This window comes from Patiria miniata, unplaced genomic scaffold, assembly GCF_015706575.1.
Source record: "Patiria miniata isolate m_02_andy unplaced genomic scaffold, ASM1570657v1 HiC_scaffold_4, whole genome shotgun sequence".
In the NCBI taxonomy this organism is placed as follows: Eukaryota; Metazoa; Echinodermata; class Asteroidea; order Valvatida; family Asterinidae; genus Patiria; species Patiria miniata.
In genome coordinates, this window is record NW_024037071.1 from 5,594,295 (window position 1) to 5,621,087 (window position 26,793).

The window sequence follows — 26,793 nt, forward strand, 5'->3', positions numbered from 1 at the left end:
TTTTCGAGTTTCACCTCGAATATAGATAAATGCATTTGTTTTTCAATTACTACATTCTAAGCAATATAAAGTTATTCACTTTTGAATGAGATATCTACCGGAAAAAAATCCACCGACTTTATTTATTGAATTATTTTTTCACAAAATTCTAATTATTGGTTGCCCTCCAATAAAATCTCTCGCAGGGTGGGTTCATTTCGTGTACAAAATGAAAGCAGACGTCCAAAATCGGAATAAAGTACTTTTATTCGTTGATAACATAACATCAAATTGCAAATTCGTGGGGGGAGGGGGGAACAATTAATGTTTTGAAGAGCTCGGGGTTTGCAACTTTAATTATGAATCTCTAGAAACAGTTCCAGGCTGTGCGGCTATGTTCTTTGTCTTCGTTTCAGGGGAGAAATTCATATCGCCATAATTATCCTTGGTCCCTGGGAGTTCATTAAATATGACCTTTTCTAAAATAGGTAGGCGTAATCATAATACATGTATGAGGCACAAAGATATTATGAGCAGCTGATGCATGGTGCATGCTGCAGCCTCACTGATGCGCAGAACAAAATGATGAAATGAGTACTGCTGCAAAAAAAGGTAAACATTCTTGTGTAGTTCCTTTTCCTCGCCGCGATTTTATTGCATGAATTGCAAAAGGCACCAGGCTAAACCACAACGATTATTATTTTTTGGCTTCCCTATCCAGCATTATTATTCTAATTTGCATATTTGTTACCTGGACGTCACCTCCAACAGCCAATGAGTTAGCGTTTATAAGCCCACGTGATTCCGACAATAATTTCGCGAGGCTGTCGAGGTCGCATCACGCAAAATCATAACAACACAATTTCTGAAATCAGTCCACTGAAAACACCATCAAATTCGGGGTAAAATACTCCCCCTTTCCCCTTAATTTCCTGCTTTGTAGTCACCCAAGGTCACAGTGGAGACCCTATAGGGCAAGTCAGGTAGGAAAGAAGGGGATTCTGCCGACCGAAACCGGAGAAATGGAGGTGGACGCACCACAGGTCGTGGATTTCGTCGAGCAAAATGGAGACGTGTCGAGCGACGAAGCAGACGGCAACAACAACCCGTCTGCAGAAGGTGACGGTGTTAATGGCGGTCCTATCTCCGCTCTCGAGGGCAGAATCACCCGAAAAGCTAAGCGTAGACTCCGCAAGAGCCCTTCTAAGGAAAACCCACCGGTCCTCATTAACGGACTTGTTACCGTTCCACAGAAGGAGAAGAATTTGCGAAAGTCTCGCAGCGGTCGGGGCCGTGGACTCCCCAAAAAGGGTGAGCACCATTTTGTATTTTTTGTCACGTTTGTTGTGTAATTTTGGGGGAGTTTTCCCTCATTAAAAGCTTAAACGATATGCTTGAATTATAAATCTCCCCTTCAATTTCAAACGATGCAAAACATGAGTGGGGCAGATGTATATGAACAGAAGAATTTTCAATGTTAAATTTGTTATTGTTTGGCATTACAAGGACATACATGCTGAATGGTGTTTTTGCTGGGGGTGTGCTTGTATTGATTGGTCCTGATTGGCTAAGGCTTGGCTATGCATCTGCACCTGTGGTTGATTATATAATGTTACATAATGTCTGTTTATGGCTGACCCTGTTTCATGAGTGTGTTTTTTTTTAAAGCCCTTGGAGTATTATATAACAGTGCAAGTAGGGAATTTAAAACCTTGAATATAACTGTTAAGTTAGGGATAGTCTCGTTCTTGTTTTCTCTTTCCCCCAGTAAGGATAGGCCCAATGGCTGAGTAATGCAAGTTTTGACTCTGAAATGAAAGTTACTACTTACTGATTCTAGTCTAAGTAGGACGGCCAACGTAAACTCAACGTTTTTTTTCCAGACCTTTAATTGGGGTTGAGGACAGAGTATGTTTTTAATTCTTAAACTTAATTTCATCACTGTTATTTGATTGGAAGTTGTATTGGGTTTGTAACTTTTTGAATGTTTGCACCTCTCTCAATAAAACAATTGCATTGTCATTCACGATAACCTAGCTGCTCAATTACCAAATTTCTACTCTGTAATTCTGTTCTTTTCTGAGAAGGTCCCTTTTGTTTTGATCCCTGAAATGTTGGACAGATCAAGGGCCCAGTAATGTTATCACAGGGAGGAATAAACCAAGTTGTGTTGAGAGGGACCGACCAAAGCTTTCAATCAGTAGTAAATAAGTCCTTGAGTTGTTATTTGGAAGTTGGTGTATTCAAAATGGTTGACTCACTGCCTGTAAATGTAGTATTGAATTCAGAAATGCATGTAATCCTTGATTTTATCATGCCTGTATTGAAAAAAAAATGCCTCTGGAAATTTAATTGTTAAAACTGCCAAAATGCTGATTGTATCAAGGACAGTATGTAATCATTGAAAGTTGATAAAAATAATGGTCTGAAATGAGTTCATACTGATCCCTGTTTCGCAGAATTGTGTCCCTTTTGTCCAACAAGAACAGTATTGCAAGATTTCTATGCACTCTGTTGATAATTGGATGTCAGTAAATCAACATCTGACTCTATTCGTTAGATTTTCAATCAATTTTTGGAAAGTCCTGTCCGATAGTAAATTGAGTATCCATGCTATTGGTGAAAAGCAGTCCTCTAATGAAAATCAAAGAAATGATTTATTTGGCATCCATTTTGTAATTTATTTCAGAGATTTTTTGTCTCACGTTTTTGAATGGGTTTGCAAAGCATAAAGGTCTAGTTTCAGATATTGTCCAATCATGTTGAGTGTACCAACAGGTGTACATGGGCAGTCCTTCTGATTTGAAAATCACAGGCGTGTGGAAAAAGGCACACCTGGATTTTTCTAGGTGTGTGGTTTTTCTAGGTGTGTGGTTTTCTAGGTTTGTGATCAGTGGTCCAGGGAAATTCAGGCATGCAATTATTCACACTTCTCGGGAAGCTTTTAGGTGTGTGATGGTGTGGGGGTGTGATCGCACGCCTCAAATCAGAAGGACTACATGGGCAGGAATGACAGATCAGTACCTCCCAAGTATGACTCGTACTATTTTGTAAATATTCGTAGAAGTGGGAAAATACATGTAAACAATGAAATCAATATCTCTCAGCGCCCTGATCAATAATGAATTGTCCATAAAACAAGTACCACCCTGGGATTTTGAAACAATTGATATTTGTGACTCAGGCCTTCGCTGAATTGTTAAGATTTGTTTCCTTTCAAGGTTTTCATTGCAGAAGCCTGAGAATGGTTGCACTAAAATAATTGTTTACAGTTTTTCAAAGAGAAAAAATAGGCAATTCATGTATCTGAATACTACTTTTGTTGAAAGCATATATTTTATTTCTCGCAAATTTGCCATGGAGGGCATTTGGCACTTTGGGTTATAAATGGAGCAGATTTGTTCTGACCCAGTGCATCTATGGTGTTGATTCAAACTCAATAACTTGAAGTAGGCTCGGAAGTTTCCACAAGTTTGAGAATTGGTGAATGGAGAGATCCATGCATGTAGTTTTAATTGCCAAATCGGTTGAGTAGCAGCTCCAAAAAATGTGTAGGATTCAACTAGAAGCCTGAAAAGAGCGTACAAACAGATTAGCAGCTCCAATTCAGAGAGTAATTAAAAATCGAATAAAAGATTTAACGATTGTGCAGAGGGAAAATTGTAGGGGGGGGGGAACCACTGGGTGGAAATTTGAGTCTTTGCACCTTGAGAACAAAATATGAACAAAACTTCATGTAAAAATTATGCACATGAACCAGTACATGTGTTGTGTGTAGAAAGCACTGCCCATGCACAGAGTTAATAGTCATTATTTTGTTCACAAACATGCTGTAAATTAATCAGGCCTGGGTGCACTAAGACTGAGTCATTTGCAGTTTCCTCTTTGCCCATGAGCTTTTGGGTCAGGTAGCCTAGTTCGTAACTTTCCTGAAACAAACATGTGTCCATTGTTAGTAGTGGATTATCACCGGATTCCATCCCGTAAATTTTCGTTCCTCTTTATTCAAAACAATTTAAAATAGGATACAACTTTGGCATCAACTGACAAAATGTTACAAAACTGCAGTGAGAGAAACCACAGACAGTAATTACTAACCTTGTGGTAACTAAGGGAAATTTGATAAATTGGGTGTCAGTGTACAAAGTAACTCAAATAGTGGTGTGGGGCCAAGTTTGAGCTGTGTGCAGACACGCAGATTTGCACGTACTGCCTCCAACAGTGATGTCATGATCGATGTTGAAATGCACTGTGCAAAGTTCTGTGATGCACTCATTCACAGTAGGCACACATACCCCCCCCCCCCCCCCTCTCCAAAATCAGTAATTGTCAATTTTGCCCAAGCACTTTTTGTGTCAATTGTCAGTTGTCACTCAATGAGTTATCTGTAAACGTTGTGGAAAAAGTAGAGCTCCCCAAGCTTGAGTGAGAAATCTCTCCACGATGAGACAAACTTTCCATCATGCCATACAAGGCCTCAATGCCCAGCACATTTATTGTTGTACACCTATAACAGGACAAACTTCTAGATTTCAAAAAAAAAAAAATTGATGGCTTCCATTTCTCATAAATGTGACTATGATTTATTGATTGTACAGGTGGAGCAGGAGGCAAGGGCACCTGGGGAACACCTGGCCTGTATGAAGAGAATGATGCTAACTGCCAAGATGTTAATGATCCTAACTATGACTCCGATATACAGGTAAGTCAGAGGTGCCACCAACACATTAGTTTTACAGATGACTAATTAAAGGCAGGAGGCATCTGGGAAACTTTGGGACATCCTAGGCCTGTAGTTGACATTTGCCTAGATCCCCTCCCCCCCCCCCCCAAGAAAAAAGGGTCTTTAGGACCAGTTTAGCAACACACGGCATTTTTGGTCACCTTATTTTAAAATGCTGACCAAAGATCTTGGGGAGGGGAGGGGATGATGTTTTACTTCAACATTAAATTTGATGATCATTGTTTTCTTGTGACAGACAAAAAATCCAAATATTGAATTTACATCACCCTGACACATTATCCATCTTATGAATAGTTTGGTTGCGTTGCCTGCTTCTGTAGCAGATTCGAACCAGCCAGCTGACCCTGGCAAGCTCGGTGGTCGAATGGTAAGACGTCTGTGCTAAGTAAGCAGGAGGTTGTGGGTTCGAGTCCCACCTGAGTAGTTTGTGAATTTCTCACAATCACTTGAGACAACACTGAGTATACAGTGTTTGTAAAGTGCCTTGATGAAGAGCAAAAAAACCCAAAAAGAATATTGAATCTTGTGTTGCATGTCTATTAAACTTGTCTGTTGGACTTTTGTCCCAAGTTCACTCATAAAGAAGCATCCCTTGTTACTCTGTCCCTCTTACGCATTTCTCATTTATGTAGTGGAAAACAGATGGGATAAAGTGGATTTCCCCACTGAAACGAACCCAGTTTTTGTACTAAACCACATGGCCTGTTTACAAAAGGAATACAAAACTTTGAAAAATTCGTGTGAATTTAACATAAAATGTATCGGTTCTGAATTTTTTTTTCAAATAAACCACAAAGGAAACTGACAAGGTGAATTACAACAGTTTACTGAGAAGTTGAACAAAGCTCCGTTAGTACAGCGCCAGAACGGAAATCCGGAGGTCGCAGGTTCAAGCCCCGCTCCGATCAATTTCATTGTTCAACTTTTCAATAATTTTCGAAGATAACCACCTTCTGTAGCAATACAGCTTTTGATGGTTGTGTGCTTTCATTTTTTTTTCACAAAATTGTTCGAAGAAAAGTTTCCTTCTTCATGTGACATCATAATTTATGACACACAGAACAGATTTCTTAATACCATTGTTTTAATGGATGCAACAGAAATAAAATATTTGGGAAAACAGGAATCTTTCAAATTGCAATTTCTTGGTTGGTACTGTAATGGAATTTGGAACAGGTTATGAGCCATACAAACGATTATCAGTTTTGTTATTGACTCGGTAGCACCTGGTCCAGTCTGATGACTTTTTTCAGGGCCCAGGCTGCAACGTTCTTGGTGTTTACAGTCATCAAAGCCTGTTACTCATTCACCTACATCTATCAAGGTGCAAAGGTTTATTAGATACTCGCTGTGGAAATTTACCAGATGAACACAACGTAGAGTTTTCACAGTATTCGTTTTGGAAATAAAGAGAGATCTGTTTTTGTATTTAAACAGATTAAAGACAATTCAAAAAGATTAGCAAGCCATCATGGTTGAACAACATAATTTGTTTTACATTGATTTGAGTTTTAAACATTTTCAGTTGATTCATTTATTAGCCAGTAGGTTTGTACTGTATCAAGGTAATATATTGACAATAAAAGGTTTTTTATCTTATGCTTATTAGTTTCTTAGTCAAACTATTGATAGGGCTGTCTATTTTCAAATAATTCAGTATTCAATTACTCGAAACTGCGTTTGACCGAATATTTGGATATTCACAGAATCACAGAAGAGGTGTGTGTTCTTTCAGAAAATGAAAACAATTCACACACATCCCTATGTGATTTGTTTTCGTTTTGCTGAAAGAACACTGAACTTTTTTGTGATCCGTGAACAGAACCTTAAAACGGTGGTTGTGTTTAAAAATCCGTAACTTGAAAAGTACATGAGTGATTTGAATGATTCTTGTACTAAAAGAAAGCTTATGAATTGGGCTTTCATATCCTAGATTTTGAAAATGCTTCTTGCGAAACTTCCTTAAAACAATGGTCCCAACATTTGGGTTTCGGTTTTTTTTGGACTCACTCTGTATTCAGGACAGCCCTAAGTAGGCCTATAGAACTTCTAAGCCAAATGTCGTGCAAATATTGGATACTAAACTCTGGCTGGAAAACAAATTGATGAATTACGTACTTGAATGAATTTAAGCATCCTTCCCTGAGGATTATGATTTCAATGAGTTAGGATCTGTGTGGGCGGGCCAGGCACTAAGAGCAAGCTGATGTTTGGATCTTCAGTTACGTACATTGAACAAAAGGCTGGGAAGTTGTGCAAAAAACAAGAAGCACTTGGATGGTTGGTGCACGTCATGAATCGAGATGCCTTGCAAAACCTATCGCTTACACTCCTGTGCCTGTTGCAAAGTATTAAAAGAGTTGGGCATAAATACCATGAAATGAATTTTTTTGTGTAAAAAAATCTATAAGTGCACACTTTGGATAAATGTTCTTGGTGTTAGATTGATAAATTCAAGGTTTTAATTTTAGCTTTAACTAAGTACATGCAACAATTAGTAATGATATAAGATTTTGTTGACAGATTGCAATTAAGGACCATGCATTGACGAGTCTGGCTGTCGCCATATGATTGCAAAGTAATAAGGCCATGTGTTTATTTCCTTAGGGCTTGACCCGAGTATCAAAACAATCAAGATTGTGTACGTGACCTGAGGCAATAATTAATCACAAGGCCAACCATGAAAGGGAAGACAAAATTACGTTTTAAACTAGTATGTTAAAAAAAAATTCAGGTGAAATGTATTGACAGTGATTTGAAACAAACATGCTAAAAAAACAATTAATTTTTGGGGGGGATTTCTTTTCCTGTCATAATTTAATTTGCATCAGTGCAATACATTTTCTTACACGAATGCCAAACTTCATGTACATTGTACATGTACAAGTTCATCTTGTAGGAAAACAAGATGAAAGTTAAACCTACATGTAATTGTACGAATAGCTACAATAAGACACAAAAACATTTGGAGAAAATGAACTTTCACTTTTGAGTGTCAAATGGAGAGTGTCTAATTTCTCTTCTTTTCTTTTCTTTTTTTTTGGACAAAGAAGGTAAATGTCAGATGATAAAATGTCAGACGTTCCATTGTAATTTTACCCTCGGCTTAGAATACAAACAATTCCCATTTCAATACTTTCAAAGCCAGCTTTTGAGGTGAATGCATTTTCACCCTCAGACATAAGTGAACTCGCACGTTTTTTTTGTTTCATCCATTCAGCCGCCGGACACCCCTCCGTGATCGCCCTCCGTGATCCCAGTGTATTAGGGCCTATTCTTTTTCCAGGAAGTTGTAGGCTGACCATTAGTTTTTGACCTCACGCTTCCAACAACATATGACCTCACGACTGTAGGACAATGAAATTAATATTCAGACCTTGTGACTCACCACTCAGTGTGTATGCTAGGCCAATTACACAAATTTATTGGAACAGTGCTTTAGTCGGTATTATGAAAATTGGCTACAGGGTATCCAAATTAACAGTCTACAGGGTGTCCAAAAACAACCATTTCCAGACAGCTCTTTGTAAGTTGAATCTTGATTAGGTACCTTGATAGGGAATTCATTTCTGACTTTTTACAACACTATTGCGGGTCACTGAAGTTTGGGGCCTTTGTTTTCATTAGCTATAATTTCCGAAGGTCTGCAACTAATTAATTGAGAATATTAATTAATGGAAAAAGAAAGCGATAACTTTTGAAGTTAAACAAAATTAAGTGAGAGAAAGATGTGTAAATGAAGTTATTTCTGAATGTTTTAATTAAATTCTGTTAATAAAGTTTCTAAATCACATAAGCAGAGAGCAATGTGTTGACCTTCATGAATTCTCCTTTGTGAACTGTTCTTGTTAAATTATTTTGTATTATTTTACCTTGGTTTTTGTTTTTAAACTGGGCCCAAGTTATTGAGTTGCGGAGTAGAAATAATTGCTTATGACGTGTTTTGTGAAATGCAGCGGTGCGATGCATCATAAGTTACAGTAAGTTTCATGAAATCAGGTGCAGGTCATTTTCCAGAGGTTTATTTTGAAAAAAAGAGGGTTTTTTAAAATAAATATTTACTTTGGGATATGTATTAGGCTATATTGAATGTTGGGTTTTGCCCTTCACTGATGTATTTCTATAAACACTGTACACTCAGTGTTGCCCCCCGAGTGATTGTGAGAAAAAATTACTTAGGTGGGACTTGAACCCATCATTTACCCATGACCTCCTGCTTACTACCGCAGACGTCTTACCACTCGGCCACCAAGCTTGCTGGGGTCGGCTGGCCGGTTCGAATCAGAAATAGCAGTGGGTACCGCATTTGTTGGAATTTGCGTCGGGTTGATGTAAATTCAATAATGGGTTTTGCCCTTTATCAACGTATTTTCTAATTGCTTTGTCTATATTTGTCTGCAGGCTGAGATTGCCATGAAGACCATTACTCCCAAACTGAAGGGGGAGGAGCTACAGGAAATGGTGGAACCAATCATACAGGAGTATTTTGAGCATGGAGACAGTGACGAAGTGGCGGTAAGCATTGGTAGACGGTGTTGTAGGACCTTAGTCCAGGACTCAGCTTCAAGTCTGTTCCCAGTTGCGAATATGGTGACTCAGACTCGACTTGAGTCACATTGACAAAAGACTCGGACTTGACGCTAATGAATTGTGACCCGCAAGTCGTGTATTTTTCACAAAAATGCTACCTTATAAAGACTTAATTCCGGTGTTTATTTTCCAAAAGTAATGCCGCAAAAGAAAACAGAGCACATACAAATCATACAGCACCACTCTCCGTAAATAATAATGCGCCCCCTATGTTTCCTATGAAAGTGCACGTACAGCTTACATATCACATGCGTGTGTTACTTTGTCCATGCACATGTTTGTATCCAAAGTGTACCATTCATTTGGCCTACGTTTCCACGTCAGCAAATGACTCGTGCCTTGGTTTCAGACTTGAATGGAATAACTCAAGACTCAGACTCGATCCAAGTGACTCGAGACTCTGACTCGGACAGAACTCAAGTGACTCGACTATAAAACGCTGCTTATGTTGAGACCCAGCACATCAAGGCCCTTTTAATCTTGTTGCGTTCAGCAGGGTAATGTGGATCATCTCTTTTTCAGGCTTGTCTGTCTCAGCTGAACATTGACGACACTGATCGTCATGAGGTCGCCACCGTTGCTGTCTCCTTAGCCATGGAGAAGAAGGACCCAGAGAAAGAAATGACCTCTGTGCTGCTGTCTGACCTCTATGGGTTAAAGGTCATGACGGAGATAGAGTTGGAGGCTGCGTTCCAGATGTTGCTGAACGACTTGCCCGATCTTAGTCTGGATACTCCTGAAGCTCCTTCTGTAAGTTAACTTAAATCTGTTGCCTTTCTCGCTCAAGCATTAGGGGACATAAAGTGTAAAACAACTTTTTTTGTAAACAGTTGTTTAGTGCAAGGACCCACAAGGTCATCAAGTACGTCCCATGTGAAGTAATAGTGGCTGGGCTCTATCCTCCTCAACCCTTAAATATCCTCCAAAAACTTCTTTTTTTAATTGGGGGGGGCGGTGGTGAGGTTCAGTTTCAATTTATGTATCATTTTGAAATGTTTACTTTTTCACCTTTAGGCTTTGGGCAAGTTCATAGCTCGTGCCATCGCTGATGATTGCCTTGCTCCCAGATTTGTCCAGAAGTGGAAGGAAGATGTCCATGAGGATCACATGAGGTATGCTGCCATGGTAACATTACTGGAATCTGGGCCCAATTTCATGGCATTTTCATAAACACACCGTCATATTAAACTCATCTCCACGAGTTGCACATTTTTGCCAATGGCTGTGGCTCTTTGTAACAGCAGATCCATGACAGAGAGCCATAACTGTATTTAGATGGCAGATTACAACCAGGAGTGGACAAAGGTTGTGATCATACTGTATAGGTCTCTCTCAAGGACTGCCATCTCAGCTCTGTAGGAGAACTGCTACTGCGTATTTTACGCAATCAAGCACGCATTGCACAGTGTTGAAAATGTTACAAACACTTGTACTTGTTGCTCGAAATTGGTTCGAAATACAACACAGCCGATGCGCGTTATGCAAGTTGACTCTCAAAATGCTGATGCACGTGGCTGGTCGGTAGGAAATGACATCATGTGAGAGAGACCTATGCAATGCAAAAGTTAAGCACATCTCATGGCATTCGGAACGGAGGTTGATCTGCTTCACTTTCAAATTGGCATAAATAGACAGACCTGGAAGTCATTTCTTGTTTTCCATTTCAACATTTTGTACCAATGTCATACTCTGCCTTTAATAAACAGTTGTTTGACTTGTGTTGTAGTTTTGACGTTTTGTTTGACGTGATTTGGTTGCAGTCACCAGGCGTTGGATGGTGCTAACCTGCTGCTGAATATGAAGCATGGCATGCTGAAACTGGACAATGTCTGGGGTGTGGGAGGGGGCCGTAGACCCGTCAAAGTACTCATCAAAAAGGTACATAGTCAATTTACCACCCCTCCCCACCTCATGCCCCTTCCCTAACCCTTCCTTTAACCCTACATGTAACTCCCTAGGGTGTGTGAAAAAAACATTATATTAAAGCATTGAGAAGGTCTTACTAAGGCTGAAATATCAGGCCACTTTTATAATTTTGTTTATTAGGATTCAGTACTGATAGAGTTAAAAAACAATGTACGTGTACCACCTATATCATCAAAAATACAAAGTGTATCAACATAAACATGTGGAGGGGCTTCAAAATCTTCTGTGTGCAAAGATGCGCTGGGTGGACAACATCCGTGAATGGTCTGGGTGTGACACCAGCGAACTGAAAGCAGCAGCACTGGAAAGACGGGCTGTGGTGGGAGCGGAGCCAGTGATCCAACTGTGTATAATTTGAGGAGGAGACCACGAACAAATGCCTATGTCTAACGAATGAATGAATGAGGTGTGCATGATGCGCCTACAGGTTAATGTGAATATGCCGCTTCATACTCAATACTTATATTCTGAATGTGCACAAATCTTTAGTTTCATCGCGAGTGCGTCGGTTGTTGGTCTCCTCCAACTCTTCGTTTGTAGCCGTTGAGGGGGTACTTGCGCACTGTTCCAACAGCACAAGGCATAATGTAGTGTGTGTTACTTCTCGGTCATTATACTGGGATAATGGTGCATGGAGTCGATATGTTGAGGTTAACATATACAGTGGAATGCCACTATAATGAACACTGCTGGATCCACAGAAATTGTTCGTAATAGCGATCATTCGGTATAGCGATTTTAAGCTGCCGGCGCTCTGGTACTCACTTGTCAATAATTGGCGCCCTTCAAATTTTCGCCCTGCATGCCCTGGTAGCTACCGAAAGAGGACTTTGAACACGTGTCGACTATTGAATTATGTAATGACACATTTTGTTTTTAGCTTGCTACTAAAGCAATGCTTGACTTTTCCCTTCTATGCCTTGTTGCTCTCCTGTTGACATTTTTAGACAACAATTTTCGGTAGCCAAGGACAATGTTCGGTATAGCCGAATGTTCGGTATAGCGGTGTTCGGTATAGCGACGTTCCACTGTACATGTAACTGGAGATACAGTTATGCTGATGTCACAGACCGTGTCCTCTTCTTGTCCTCAGATTTTGCTGCTTCTTAAGGAGTATCTGTCATCTGGAGACATTCAGGAAGCCATCCATTGCTTGCAGGATCTGGATGTGCCTCACTTCCACCATGAGCTTGTCTATGAGGTAAGACAAGAGAATACTCCACACTGCCTCCAACAACCTTCGATGGTGTCGGTATTGGATTGTCGGTACCCATCATCCATGCCATATGACTTCAACTCACCCTTTAAGAGATCTCTGATGTGTTCTGTTAGAAACAATCTATTTCTCTTCTTGGCAGCTTGTCCAAAACAAATTTTTAAATACTGCCAAAATATAATTCCCCTTTACAAAGAAAGTATATTTATTTTTTAAATAACTACCCTTGGCAAAATCGTGCCCGTTTGAAGTTTATGATGTCACAAAGTTGAAATTATTCAGTTATAGGTTATGAACTTCTTGAAAGAGGCAAAATGACGGTCTTAATATTTTTCAGTGCATTTAGGTTTATTGTAGATGATCACAAGTCTTCTGTTCCCCCCATGGCTCACGTATCTTATTCCGCGCAAAACGGTTTGCGCGTGCGCGTATTTTTTTAAAAATGGCGGGCGTACGCGCGCGTACGTGCTCCTAATTATCGGTTCATGAATATTCATTTATTTATCAGCGCGAAAACTCACCAATTAAACCACCCCATATCAGCGATGACATCGCCTCTGACGGTTTCTAAGCACCCCGGTTGGTAAGGAGGCTTCATCAAAATGATAAATACTTTTTAAATTATGAAAATATCATTTTGTAAACTAATTTTATCCAAGTTTGAATTTTGGGATGATTTTGCATGAAAATTTAACTTTTTTCTTGATATCTCATCAAAAAAGGGCATATTTCTAAAAGTGGTTTTTTTACGGAATTTTAACTTCTGAAAAGTAGTGAACGAGGGTGTAATCTTCATTGTTTTCTATGTGGGAACCGAGCTAATATTTTTTTTTCCGTGAATTTTCGTCCTTGAATATCACATTTTTGGCGACATTTCGGCTTGAAAACGCATGTGACACGCGTTGAGCATCAAGAAATGCACACTGGGAAGCTGCTTAACGAGTTCCAAAATGCTGAATCTTGCAGCAAAAACGAAGATTCTGTACTGCTTATGTCTCGTCGAAGTCAAGAAACCTCCGATCTCCATTCACACCACGTTATAAGGGACATGGCAGGCATTGCATGCCCGCACTCGTCATGCTCGTGGGAAGAAATCTGACACCATTCGGCGGCATCACGCGGTCGTCGCCGGCCACCCGTGCCGGGAGTTTGAGCTCGAAACCCCACCACAAACATCGCTTGTGACAGGCACCGCTTTGGAGTCGAGTTTTGGGTGTAATATGCGGGTAAACAGGGATTTGGTTATGTGCATTAAATATGAAAACTGGTTCAATTTCAAATTAAATTTTGTGATTATGACTTGGCTATTCCTTCTTCCAATATATTTTTGTGTCATATATTTTTTAGACTTTTTAATGTTGCGTTTTGCATTTTTTAATCTTGCTTTATTTCCTTTTCCATTTTTTTGCAGCTGTAAATGGAGATGTTTTGATTGTCGTTCCTTCTGATGACGATGCAGACCTTGGAATCTACATTACGAGACATGATGAAGAACTCTGTGAAGAATAAAACTATGGCCAGACTTGAACTGAATTAAAAAAATCCTTTTATTTAATATACTTTAAAGATTTTTAATTATTTTAATAATGGAGACTAGACATGCATTAAACAGAAATGTAACCATTAACAAATGTACTCAGAAGTAGTCAGAAGAAATCAAAAGTAAGTTTACCGACTTAGTCTTAGAATAGAATTACATGGCTTCTGCTGACAACCAAGTACATGTATCATCAAGCCAATGCGAAACTAGAGACTTTAATTGTTTATTTAGACAAAATATCTCCTGATTAAATTGATATTGCAGTATACATGTAGTGAACAAAAATTGCAGTATGGTTATAAGACAAAAATGCTTGGGTCTAGTAACATCGGCTGTTATATTGGATTCGAAATTAGGATTGCAGCAAGGATTTAATTTTTCATTCTAGTGATTTTCGAATAAAAGTGGTTTTTTTTACAAATTATTTTGTTGAAAGAACAAAAAGCAAAACACTAAAACTGGTCGGTGTTTAAAACTGAAATTGAAACTAGGGCTTTCAAAAAGAAAGGGATGGAAAGAGAAAATTCAATGAAATAATTATAATAATTTAAATGAGGAATAGGTCTACTGAATACCATTGCTACTTTTCATAAAAAAAGGATTATCTTGTAATTTAACAGTCTACCAGGTGCAACAATAAAAAATTTCACGGAACTGCTTAAACACTCGTGAATCTGCCTATGCTTTAGCACGCAGGTAAGTTCCCTATACAATTACACGCAAGCTTCTCATGAAAAGCGTGAAATACGCGAACGAGATCAACTTCTGGTCGAGTGAAAAAAATATTAGCTCAGTTCTCATAAAATGGAAAAATTACAATAATTAATGGACTACTAGGTCAGCCAAGGCAAATTTGCTGGAAAAAAAACATTTTTGGAATGATAAAGCAGGACTTTGAGGTTCGTTTTTACGCGTGGAAAGTTCGTGCGCGTTTTTGCGTAGTGACGTCACAAACGCGTGCGTACAGCGTTCTCCCGCGGGATTTCGGGTGGCCATTATCATAATTTATGTGCGCACGCTCAGACCAAGTTGACACTGGTGTCATATTTCACTGACGTACGTGGGCTATGGAGGCCTCATCAGCTTCAACAATGGCACTATCAACTGGCTTGAGACAACTGAGATACCTGTGTAGCTTCTGTGGGTGGACTCCTACAAACGAACGAATGAATGAGGATCACATATTTGCAAAATTATGAAAATTGTCACTTTTTGTTGTTGTATTATCCAATAATTTCAGGCTATCTACATGGTCCTGGAGCAATATGAGACCGTGGAGCGAGTTGCGTCTATCATGGCCCAGCTACTGAAATCACTCTTTGACAGTAACATCATCACGATTGATCAGATGAAGACTGTAAGTAAATCCTTGTCGTTTATTCAAAAAACTAGAAATCCAATTAAAATTTTAAAAAGTTTATTTATAAAAACTGTTACTAATTGAACGATGGACCCTCCCTGCGTGTCCATCAAACAGTGTGCGTTGACCAATGAGATCGCGACCTTCAGTCAGGTGACCATAGTAGCTCAGTCAAACTCATTCATAAGCACTGCAAGAAATGTACACAAAGCAAAGATGGGCCGAACTTGTGACCAGGGGCCAATTTCACGGCGCTGCTAAGCACAAAAATTTGCTTAGCACAAAAAATGTCTGGCTTATTAAAAGCAGGTTACCAGCCAAAAGTCCATGTGATGTATTGCTCGTGATTAGCATTCAACTGTTGTTTGCTCGTGATTAGCATTCAACTGTTGTTTGCTTAGCATGAAAATCACATGGAGTTTTGGCTGGTAACCTGCTTTTATAAGCAAGACTTTTTTTTGTGCTTAGCAAATTTGTGTGCTTAGCAGCGCCGTGAAATTGGGCCCTGATCTGAACAGTCCTTTCAGCATGTTTTGGTTTTCTTATAAACATGTCAAAAAAAGCTCTCCAGCACAATGCAACTAGCTGCAAATCTCTAGGGTTTTGTTAATGCAAATCTCTAGTTTTTATTTGTTTAACTTTCTTTTAACATTGAAATTAAAAAAATGAAACTTGGTCTCCTTCAGGGATTCCGACGCATATTCACGGCTCTGCCAGACATAGTGATTGACGTCCCGCATGCCTTCGCTATTCTGGAGAGGTTTGCTGATATTTGTCGCCAGCAAGGTGTCATCTCTGCCCAGCTGAAAGCAGAGGTGCCGACTAGGTAAGACAAGCACGGAATTCTGTGGTTAGCAGAGCCCTTACCTTTAGCTTACTGTAGCAGAAAATTCCATGCTTACAGCTAGCGTGTTTTACTGGTTAGGGAGGAATTTTGGCTTAGAACTGTGCATGCGTACACCTTGTAACTAAGGCTTCTGTGCTTACAAGGTTAACGCATAATTTTTCTGCTAGCACCATTAGCACAAAATGGCGATCGCAAGCATGGAATTCTGTGGTCAGCAGAGCCGTGAAATTGGGCCGAGATGGGAACTACCAGTACTAGTCACAAATATACACCATGCATGGTCTCATGACTGCAAACACGTTCTTGCTTAAAGGAAAATCCTCAAAGCAACAATCTGTGGGACATTTGAACGCTCTGTGAGATTGGTCCCTGCTGTATGAAGCCATATCTGAATAATTTTAGCTAAGGCTTGGAGCCACTCACCATAGACATGTGTAGTACAGCCAGCCGCAGCCGTATTATTCAAGTGCAGCTTGGGTCTATTTTTTGATTGTAACTTTGTATGAATCCTTTGCAGAGTTCGCAAGCGTTTTGTCTCGGAGGGCGACGGTGGCCGTCTGAAGGACTAAAACCAGTTTGACGTCTCTCAACACCCCAGCCAATATACATACCATTAGATGAGGTAAACCCTTGTCCATGCTTCATACAAACTCAAAAAGTTGCACAAATTCTCTGACGAAAGATGTCAGAAAAAAAAAAAAAACTACAATCGGTGACTCAATTTTTGTCTTGGCTTTGGATTTTGTATGAAGTGTGGACCTGTTTTCAATGCTGATAATCAATTGTTCATTGCTTGTCACTAGAGGGCGCTGAACCTGTCATTGCAGCCTATCGTATCGAATGCCATTGATATTCGATGATCATTGAAACAAAAAATTGAAGTAAGTAGAATCCAGCAAGTACTGGCATCTAAAGTATAGTGGTTTATATACATTATCCATTTGTTCTGGAAGGAAACACAAGGCATTGTGGGTAGCTTATTGGATATTTCAGTAGCTTGAACAGCGCCCTCTAGGTACAACACGAGCAATTTCGTTCAGTATGTCAAATCATTGTACATTGGTAAAGTGTTAATATAACATGTCCCTAATGTAATCCGGCAGGGGTGTCCATATTTTCCGAAGTAGACTATTAACAAATGGAAAGAAAAACAGGAGAAAACTGCATGCTTAAAAAAAAAAATGTAAAGAATAACCTGGATAAAAATTACCTTTGTACCAGTAAATTATACATGAACTCTTTATTCAGGTCAGAGTTTTGAGAGTTTGAAAACAGGAGTCTTTGGTATTGGTTGAATCCATGTACAGAGTTTGGATGAAATGTTGGGTTTTTTTGAGGTGTTGGAATTTTCAAGCCTTGCTTTTAATGAGGGTTCAGTTGAAATTAATTGCGTACAAAGTCTGAAATTGTGTTAAATGATTTATGATCCTTTGTAAATTGATGTAGTTTGAAAAAACCAACGGTTACTTAAGATCATTATATGACAAAGATACTAAAACAAAATTGGAAGTTATAAATGATTTACTACATGTCTCTAAAATGTTTTGATGGGAAAACAAAATTGATGGATGCATCAACATTGTTGGTACGAAAAAAAAATAACCGACGTGCGGATTGTACATTGTATTATTCATAAGAGTTCTATTCAACTATTTTCTCTTTAGATTTGTCTATTTTGATAAAAATATAAACACTGATGCAAAGGAGAGCAGCTTTTCTGGCATTCAGATGTCTGTTGATTGTTCAGAGATAAATACACAAAAAACGGTTAATACAGTTCCCCAAGATTATCAAGGAATTTTACTGTTTCATCATTCAGCAAAATTGCTAATTTAATAAAGTACATTGCAACTTGTACATCTGAAATGAGAGTTCTTGAGTCAAAACGATACTGTGAAACAGAATTATCTTGATCAGTGGTTAAACAGGTTTGACCCAGAACATTTCCTCTTGAGACCCGACTAAATTCTAATTTTTACAATATCTGAGAAAACCCCTTTTCAGATCTTAAAAATTGTTAGCCTAAGTTAAGTGAAAAAAAAGGCACATTACAACATAATTTGTAAATGATATAGGGTTGTTTTGAGGTACATTGAGTCACAAAATCTTCTTTTTTTCGTTCTTGCAATTTGCTTACAATTTTTGTTAAAAGTTTATACACATTTTCTTTCTCTTAAAACTGAAGTTGTATGTAAAAAGTATCGGGCCTGTATTAATTTTTTGTTGGATTACTTTTAAGCTGTAAAATCTGAATTCCATTGACGTTTATCAACGTTCTGGTCATAATTTCATAACGGACATTGGAACACATCGCAATTATTTTGAATATTTTACATCATGATGGATTTTGCTCCAAGCAGTTTGATATTGTTTTGACTAAGGCCAGTTCAGATTTAATTGATGCTTTTCATGAAATAAACAGACCAGTGACATCAACAGAAATCGGTGAATCTCACCCCATTGTCATTATTATTTGTGGGCCTTGAGTACAAGAAATGCGTAGTTTTGATATTCATGTACATGGCCAAAAAATGACTTTTCTTCAAATAAATCAGAAGGATCTTTTTAGCACAGATGAGCTCCGTTTAATTTAATAAACAATAATTTTGCCACATTTTGATAAAAATGCAAGGCCAACCACTTGCATTTTATAATTTCTAGAAAATTCTAATTTTGCCCAATTTTGATAAAAATGCAAGGCTAACCCCTTGAATTTTTGAATTTCCAGAAAACGATAAATTTTGCCAAATTTTCATAAAAATGCAAGCCTTACCCCTTACATTTTTGAATTTCCAGAAAAAGTCAAATTTTGCCCAATTTTGACTAAAATGCAAGCCTAACCCCTTACATTTTTGAATTTCCAGAAAAAGTCAAATTTTACCCAATTTTGACTAAAATGCAAGCCTAACCCCTTACATTTTTGAATTTCCAGAAATCGATAAATTTTGCCCAATTTTGACTTAAATGCAAGGCTAACCCCTTACATTTTTGAATTTCCAGAAAACGATAAATTTTGCCCAATTTTGACTAAACTGCAAGGCTAACCCCTTACATTTTTGAATTTTCAGAAAACGATAAATTGTGCCCAATTTAGAGAAAAATGCAAGGCTAACCCCTTACATTTTTGAATTACAAGAAAACGATAAATTTTGCCCAATTTTGATAAAAAAGCAAGCCTAACCCCTTACATTTTTCAATTTCCAGAAAACGATAAATTTTGCCCAATTTTGCTAAAAAAGCAAGGCTAACCCCTTACATTTTTGAATTTCCAGAAAACGATGAATTTTGCCCAATTTTGACTAAAATGCAAGGCTAACCCCTTACATTTATGAATTTCCAGAAAATGATAAATTTTGCCCAATTTTGATAAAAAAGCAAGCCTAACCCCTTACATTGATGAATTTCCAGAAAAAGTCAAATTTTACCCAATTTTGACTAAAATGCAAGCCTAACCCCTTACATTTGTGAATTTCCAGAAATCGATAAATTTTGCCCAATTTTGACTAAAATGCAAGCCTAACCCCTTACATTTTTGAATTTCCAGAAAACGATAAATTTTGCCCAATTTTGATAAAAAAGCAAGGCTATCCCTTACATTTTTGAATTTTCAGAACACAAAAAATTTTGCCCAATTTTGACTAAAATGCAAGGCTAACCCCTTACATTTTTGAATTTCCAGAAAACGATAAATTTTGCCCCATTTTGACTAAAATGCAAGGCTTACCCCTTACAATTTTGAATTTCCAGAAAACGATAAATTTTGTCCAATTTTGATAAAAAAGCAAGCCTAACCCCTTACATTTTTGAATTTCCAGAAAACGATAAATTTTGCCCAATTTTGAGAAAAATACAAGCCTAACCCCTTATATTTTTGAATTTTCAGAAAATGATAATTTTTGCCAAATTTTGACTTGAATGCAAGGCTAACCCCTTACATTTATGAATTTCAAGAAAACGATAAATTTTGCCCAATTTTGACTAAAATGCAAGCCTAACCCCTTACATTTTTGAATTTCCAGAAATCGATAAATTTTGCCCAATTTTGACTTAAATGCAAGGCTAACCCCTTACATTTTTGAATTTCCAGAAAACGATAAATTTTGCCCAATTTTGACTAAACTGCAAGGCTAACCCCTTACATTTTTGAATTTTCAGAAAACGATAAATTGTGCCCAATTGAGAGAAAAATGCAAGGCTAACCCCTTACATTTTTGAATTACAAGAAAACGATAAATTTTGCCCAATTTTGATAAAAAAGCAAGCCTAACCCCTTACATTTTTCAATTTCCAGAAAACGATAAATTTTGCCCAATTTTGCTAAAAAAGCAAGGCTAACCCCTTACATTTTTGAATTTCCAGAAAACGATGAATTTTGCCCAATTTTGACTAAAATGCAAGGCTAACCCCTTACATTGATGAATTTCCAGAAAACGATAAATTTTGCCCAATTTTGATAAAAAAGCAAGCCTAACCCCTTACATTTATGAATTTCCAGAAAAAGTCAAATTTTACCCAATTTTGACTAAAATGCAAGCCTAACCCCTTACATTTGTGAATTTCCAGAAATCGATAAATTTTGCCCAATTTTGACTAAAATGCAAGCCTAACCCCTTACATTTTTGAATTTCCAGAAAACGATAAATTTTGCCCAATTTTGATAAAAAAGCAAGGCTATCCCTTACATTTTTGAATTTTCAGAACACAAAAAATTTTGCCCAATTTTGACTAAAATGCAAGGCTAACCCCTTACATTTTTGAATTTCCAGAAAACGATAAATTTTGCCCCATTTTGACTAAAATGCAAGGCTTACCCCTTACAATTTTGAATTTCCAGAAAACGATAAATTTTGTCCAATTTTGATAAAAAAGCAAGCCTAACCCCTTACATTTTTGAATTTCCAGAAAACGATAAATTTTGCCCAATTTTGAGAAAAATACAAGCCTAACCCCTTATATTTTTGAATTTTCAGAAAATGATAATTTTTGCCAAATTTTGACTTAAATGCAAGGCTAACCCCTTACATTGATGAATTTCAAGAAAACGATAAATTTTGCCCAATTTTGAGAAAAATACAAGCCTTATATTTTTGAATTTTCAGAAAATGATAATTTTTGCCCAATTTTGACTTAAATGCAAGGCTAACCCCTTACATTTATGAATTTCCAGAAAAAGTCAAATTTTACCCAATTTTGACTAAAATGCAAGCCTAACCCCTTACATTTTTGAAATTTCCAGTAATCGATAAATTTTGCCCAATTTTGACTTAAATGCAAGGCTAACCCCTTACATTTTTGAATTTCCAGAAAACGATAAATTTTGCCCAATTTTGACTAAACTGCAAGGCTAACCCCTTACATTTTTGAATTTTGCCCAATTTTGAGAAAAATACAAGCCTAACCCCTTATATTTTTGAATTTTCAGAAAATGATAATTTTTGCCCAATTTTGACTTGAATGCAAGGCTAACCCCTTACATTTATGAATTTCAAGAAAACGATAAATTTTGCCCAATTTTGAGAAAAATACAAGCCTTATATTTTTGAATTTTCAGAAAATGATAATTTTTGCCCAATTTTGACTTAAATGCAAGGCTAACCCCTTACATTTATGAATTTCCAGAAAAAGTCAAATTTTACCCAATTTTGACTAAAATGCAAGCCTAACCCCTTACATTTTTGAAATTTCCAGAAATCGATAAATTTTGCCCAATTTTGACTTAAATGCAAGGCTAACCCCTTACATTTTTGAATTTTCAGAAAACGATAAATTGTGCCCAATTTAGAGAAAAATGCAAGGCTAACCCCTTACATTTTTGAATTTCAAGAAAACGATAAATTTTGCCCAATTTTGATAAAAAAGCAAGCCTAACCCCTTACATTTTTCAATTTCCAGAAAACGATAAATTTTGCCCAATTTTGCTAAAAAAGCAAGGCTAACCCCTTACATTTTTGAATTTCCAGAAAACGATGAATTTTGCCCAATTTTGACTAAAATGCAAGGCTAACCCCTTACATTTATGAATTTCCAGAAAACGATAAATTTTGCCCAATTTTGATAAAAAAGCAAGGCTAACCCCTTACATTTATGAATTTCCAGAAAAAGTCAAATTTTACCCAATTTTGACTGAAATGCAAGCCTAACCCCTTACATTTGTGAATTTCAAGAAAACGATAAATTTTGCCCAATTTTGAGAAAAATACAAGCCTAACCCCTTATATTTTTGAATTTTCAGAAAATGATAATTTTTGCCCAATTTTGACTTAAATGCAAGGCTAACCCCTTACATTGATGAATTTCCAGAAAAAGTCAAATTTTACCCAATTTTGACTAAAATGCAAGCCTAACCCCTTACATTTCTGAATTTCCAGAAATCGATAAATTTTGCCCAATTTTGACTTAAATGCAAGGCTAACCCCTTACATTTTTGAATTTCCAGAAAACGATAAATTTTGCCCAATTTTGACTAAACTGCAAGGCTAACCCCTTACATTTTTGAATTTTCAGAAAACGATAAATTGTGCCCAATTAAGAGAAAAATGCAAGGCTAACCCCTTACATTTTTGAATTTCAAGAAAACGATAAATTTTGCCCAATTTTGATAAAAAAGCAAGCCTAACCCCTTACATTTTTCAATTTCCAGAAAACGATAAATTTTGCCCAATTTTGCTAAAAAAGCAAGGCTAACCCCTTACATTTTTGAATTTCCAGAAAACGATGAATTTTGCCCAATTTTGACTAAAATGCAAGGCTAACCCCTTACATTTATGAATTTCCAGAAAACGATAAATTTTGCCCAATTTTGATAAAAAAGCAAGGCTAACCCCTTACATTTTTGAATTTTCAGAAAACGATAAATTTTGCCCAATTTTGACTAAAATGCAAGGCTAACCCCTTACATTGATGAATTTCCAGAAAAAGTCAAATTTTACCCAATTTTGACTAATATGCAAGCTTAACCCCTTACATTTTTCAATTTCCAGAAATCGATAAATTTTGCCCAATTTTGACTTAAATGCAAGGCTAACCCCTTACATTTTTGAATTTCCAGAAAACGATAAATTTTGCCCAATTTTGACTAAACTGCAAGGCTAACCCCTTACATTTTTGAATTTTCAGAAAACGATAAATTGTGCCCAATTTAGAGAAAAATGCAAGGCTAACCCCTTACATTTTTGAATTTCAAGAAAACGATAAATTTTGCCCAATTTTGATAAAAAAGCAAGCCTAACCCCTTACATTTTTCAATTTCCAGAAAACGATAAATTTTGCCCAATTTTGCTAAAAAAGCAAGGCTAACCCCTTACATTTTTGAATTTCCAGAAAACGATGAATTTTGCCCAATTTTGACTAAAATGCAAGGCTAACCCCTTACATTGATGAATTTCCAGAAAACGATAAATTTTGCCCAATTTTGATAAAAAAGCAAGGCTAACCCCTTACATTTTTGAATTTTCAGAAAACGATAAATTTTGCCCAATTTTGACTAAAATGCAAGGCTAACCCCTTACATTGATGAATTTCCAGAAAAAGTCAAATTTTACCCAATTTTGACTAATATGCAAGCTTAACCCCTTACATTTTTCAATTTCCAGAAATCGATAAATTTTGCCAAATTTTGACTTAAATGCAAGGCTAACCCCTTACATTTTTGAATTTCCAGAAAACGATGAATTTTGCCCAATTTTGACTAAAATGCAAGGCTAACCCCTTACATTTGTGAATTTTCAGAAAACGATAAATTTTGCCCAATTTTGACTAAAATGCAAGGCTTACCCCTTACATTTTTGAATTTCCAGAAAACGATGAATTTTGCCCAATTTTGACTAAAATGCAAGCCTAACCCCTTACATTTTTCAATTTCCAGAAATCAATAAATTTTGCCCAATTTTGATAAAAAAGCAAGGCTAACCCCTTACATTTTTGAATTTCCAGAAAACGATGAATTTTGCCCAATTTTGACTAAAATGCAAGGCTATCCCCTTACATTTATGAATTTCCAGAAAACGATAAATTTTGCCCAATTTTGATAAAAAAGCAAGGCTAACCCCTTACATTTTTGAATTTTCAGAAAACGATAAATTTTGCCCAATTTTGACTAAAATGCAAGGCTAACCCCTTACCTTTATGAATTTCCAGAAAAAGTCAAATTTTACCCAATTTTGACTAATATGCAAGCTTAACCCCTTACATTTTTGAATTTCCAGAAATCGATAAATTTTGCCCAATTTTGACTTAAATGCAAGGCTAACCCCTTACATTTTTGAATTTCCAGAAAACGATAAATTTTGCCCAATTTTGACTAAAATGCAAGGCTAACCCCTTACATTTGTGAATTTTCAGAAAACGATAAATTTTTCCCAATTTTGACTAAAATGCAAGGCTAACCCCTTACATTTTTGAAGTTCCAGAAAACGATGAATTTTGCCCAATTTTGACTAAAATGCAAGCCTAACCCCTTACATTTTTCAATTTCCAGAAATCAATAAATGTTGCCCAATTTTGATAAAAAAGCAAGGCTAACCCCTTACATTTTTGAATTTCAAGAAAACGAAAAATGTTGCCCAATTTAGAGAAAAAATGCAAGGCTAACCCCTTACATTTGTGAATTTCAAGAAAACGATAAATTTTGCCCAATTTTGAGAAAAATACAAGCCTAACCCCTTACATTGATGAATTCTTAGAAAAAGTCAAATTTTACCCAATTTTGAGAAAAATACAACCCAAAACCTTACATTTTTTAATCTTTCCAATAATTATCATTGCCTTAACGTATTGTAAAAGTCATGTACTTACGTTTCAGACATTCAATTATACATGGCTGTGAATTATATATGTGTGCATTTTCTGGGTTTGTGTTCAGCGTATTAAAGCATGCATAGCATTGTGCTTCATGAATACATAGGCCCTAGAATTCCAATAATTCATTAGCGACAGATGTTCAATAAACATGTTTATCCACAGCTTTTTTTTTTTTTCCTTGACCCAAAGTATCATGTTAGGAAAAGTTATTTGCCAAACTGGATTATAATCAAACAAGACGGGCAATGACATTTTAGCCCTGAAATGAATTGCTGATTGGAACAAAATCTGATCATATGCGCTATGAAAATGTTTAGGTTAAACTAATATAATATTAATAATAATGTGCTTATATAGCGCTTTATACCAACGGTCTCAAAGCGCTTTACAATTATTACCCCTGTTCATCAGGCTATGAGACCAGTTATTGCAGCAGCTCAAGATCAGCGCATTCTGGTCTGTGCCTTCACAGGAACCCATTTATACTCCTGGTTGGAGGGAGCCAATTGCAGTAAAGTGTCTTGCCCAAGCACACAAGCACATCGAAAAGTAGTGATTTTGGTACAACTTTCACACAAACCATATGAATTATGATTATTAAAGAAGAATACATGTATGAATTGAATTTCTGATATTACACAGGCATAAACAAACTATCATAATAGGTCTGATTCTTAAAACAAGTTCAGATGCACCACTGGTTGAGGTCATTTAGTGATTTATTACAATTAAATGACCTTATGTGATGCGATCAAGCTAAATGAGTCGTTTGTCGACCCTGGTCAAAACAAATTTTATTACAGATTTGAAAAGAGCACAATCTCAGCATTACTGCTGTGAAAACCGCATGCTGATACCATCGTTAGTTCAAAAATGATGGATGTCTGAACACCAAGAGATCTATGTGATGAAGTGATATGATGACGTGGCCCTATTTTGGCCTGTATCTCCAAATAAAAATTCCTGACAAATGACTCATTCAGCTTGATTGCATCACATGATGATTGACAATCATTTACAGAACGGCAGCATCCAGCCAGATGTCATGAGTGTTTCCCAAAACAACGGGAAATTCCTCTTTTCTTTCCAAACATAGTAGTGAACCTAACCATCACCATTAGTATTTTCAATTCCCACAGAAGCCTACAGGGGCGAATGAGACTTTTATTTTTATGATATTTTTCCCCACTTCAAGGACTCTATCTATTAGAAAATATGTGCATCCCAAAACTTAATTTGTTAGAGCTCCTCTTTAACATCATGGTTCTATTTTGCGTTTGTGCTTCTTTCTTTCACATAAAAAAAAAGAGATCCATGTGTATTATCTGAGCAACAAAAAGGAAAGATACATTATACATGTACTGTGCATCATTGGTTTTTGGACAAGTGCATTTATCACAATCGTCCAGTTTTCATACCCGTGGAGATTTCATCAAGGTGCTCACATTTAAAAAACAAAACATAAAAAAACCAAGAATTGATTACATGATTTATGTTTTTAATAAAATCTGGCATATCAATCATCATTTTCTCAAAGATAAACACAGAAATGTTTCTCAGTATGAATTTGAATACTTGCTTTATAATAAATTTGAACTGTAACAATAGGTACAAACTGATCCAAACTGTCTGGCACAGTTTCATGGCAGACCACTATGGTCACAACGGTGGATTTACAGTAAGTTACTCGTCCTTGGACAGGAGTCTCACTTTGTGTGTCAGAAGATCCCAGTAGATAAATGAAATGGCTTCTTTTCACAAACGACTTTAACTTGTTGTCCACGCTTAGACA

The 26,793-nt window shown here is 36.9% G+C and overlaps 1 protein-coding gene and 1 long non-coding RNA gene across 2 annotated transcripts; both read left to right on the forward strand.

Moving 5' to 3' along the window:
* The first annotated feature begins 788 nt into the window (after positions 1–788).
* LOC119739660 (programmed cell death protein 4-like) lies at positions 789–18,644 on the forward strand. The gene is made up of 10 exons (XM_038214675.1): positions 789–1,290; positions 4,578–4,681; positions 9,125–9,238; positions 9,836–10,063; positions 10,328–10,425; positions 11,074–11,191; positions 12,333–12,440; positions 15,236–15,352; positions 16,042–16,181; positions 16,720–18,644. The coding sequence occupies exons 1-10, from the start codon at positions 1,002–1,004 to the stop codon at positions 16,769–16,771; spliced, it is 1,368 nt and encodes a 455-aa protein (XP_038070603.1). The 5' UTR covers positions 789–1,001; the 3' UTR covers positions 16,772–18,644.
* LOC119739661 lies at positions 13,237–14,658 on the forward strand. The gene is made up of 2 exons (XR_005272609.1): positions 13,237–13,681; positions 13,867–14,658. It is a non-coding gene; the product is annotated as an uncharacterized LOC119739661 (long non-coding RNA).
* Positions 18,645–26,793: the final 8,149 nt, after the last annotated feature.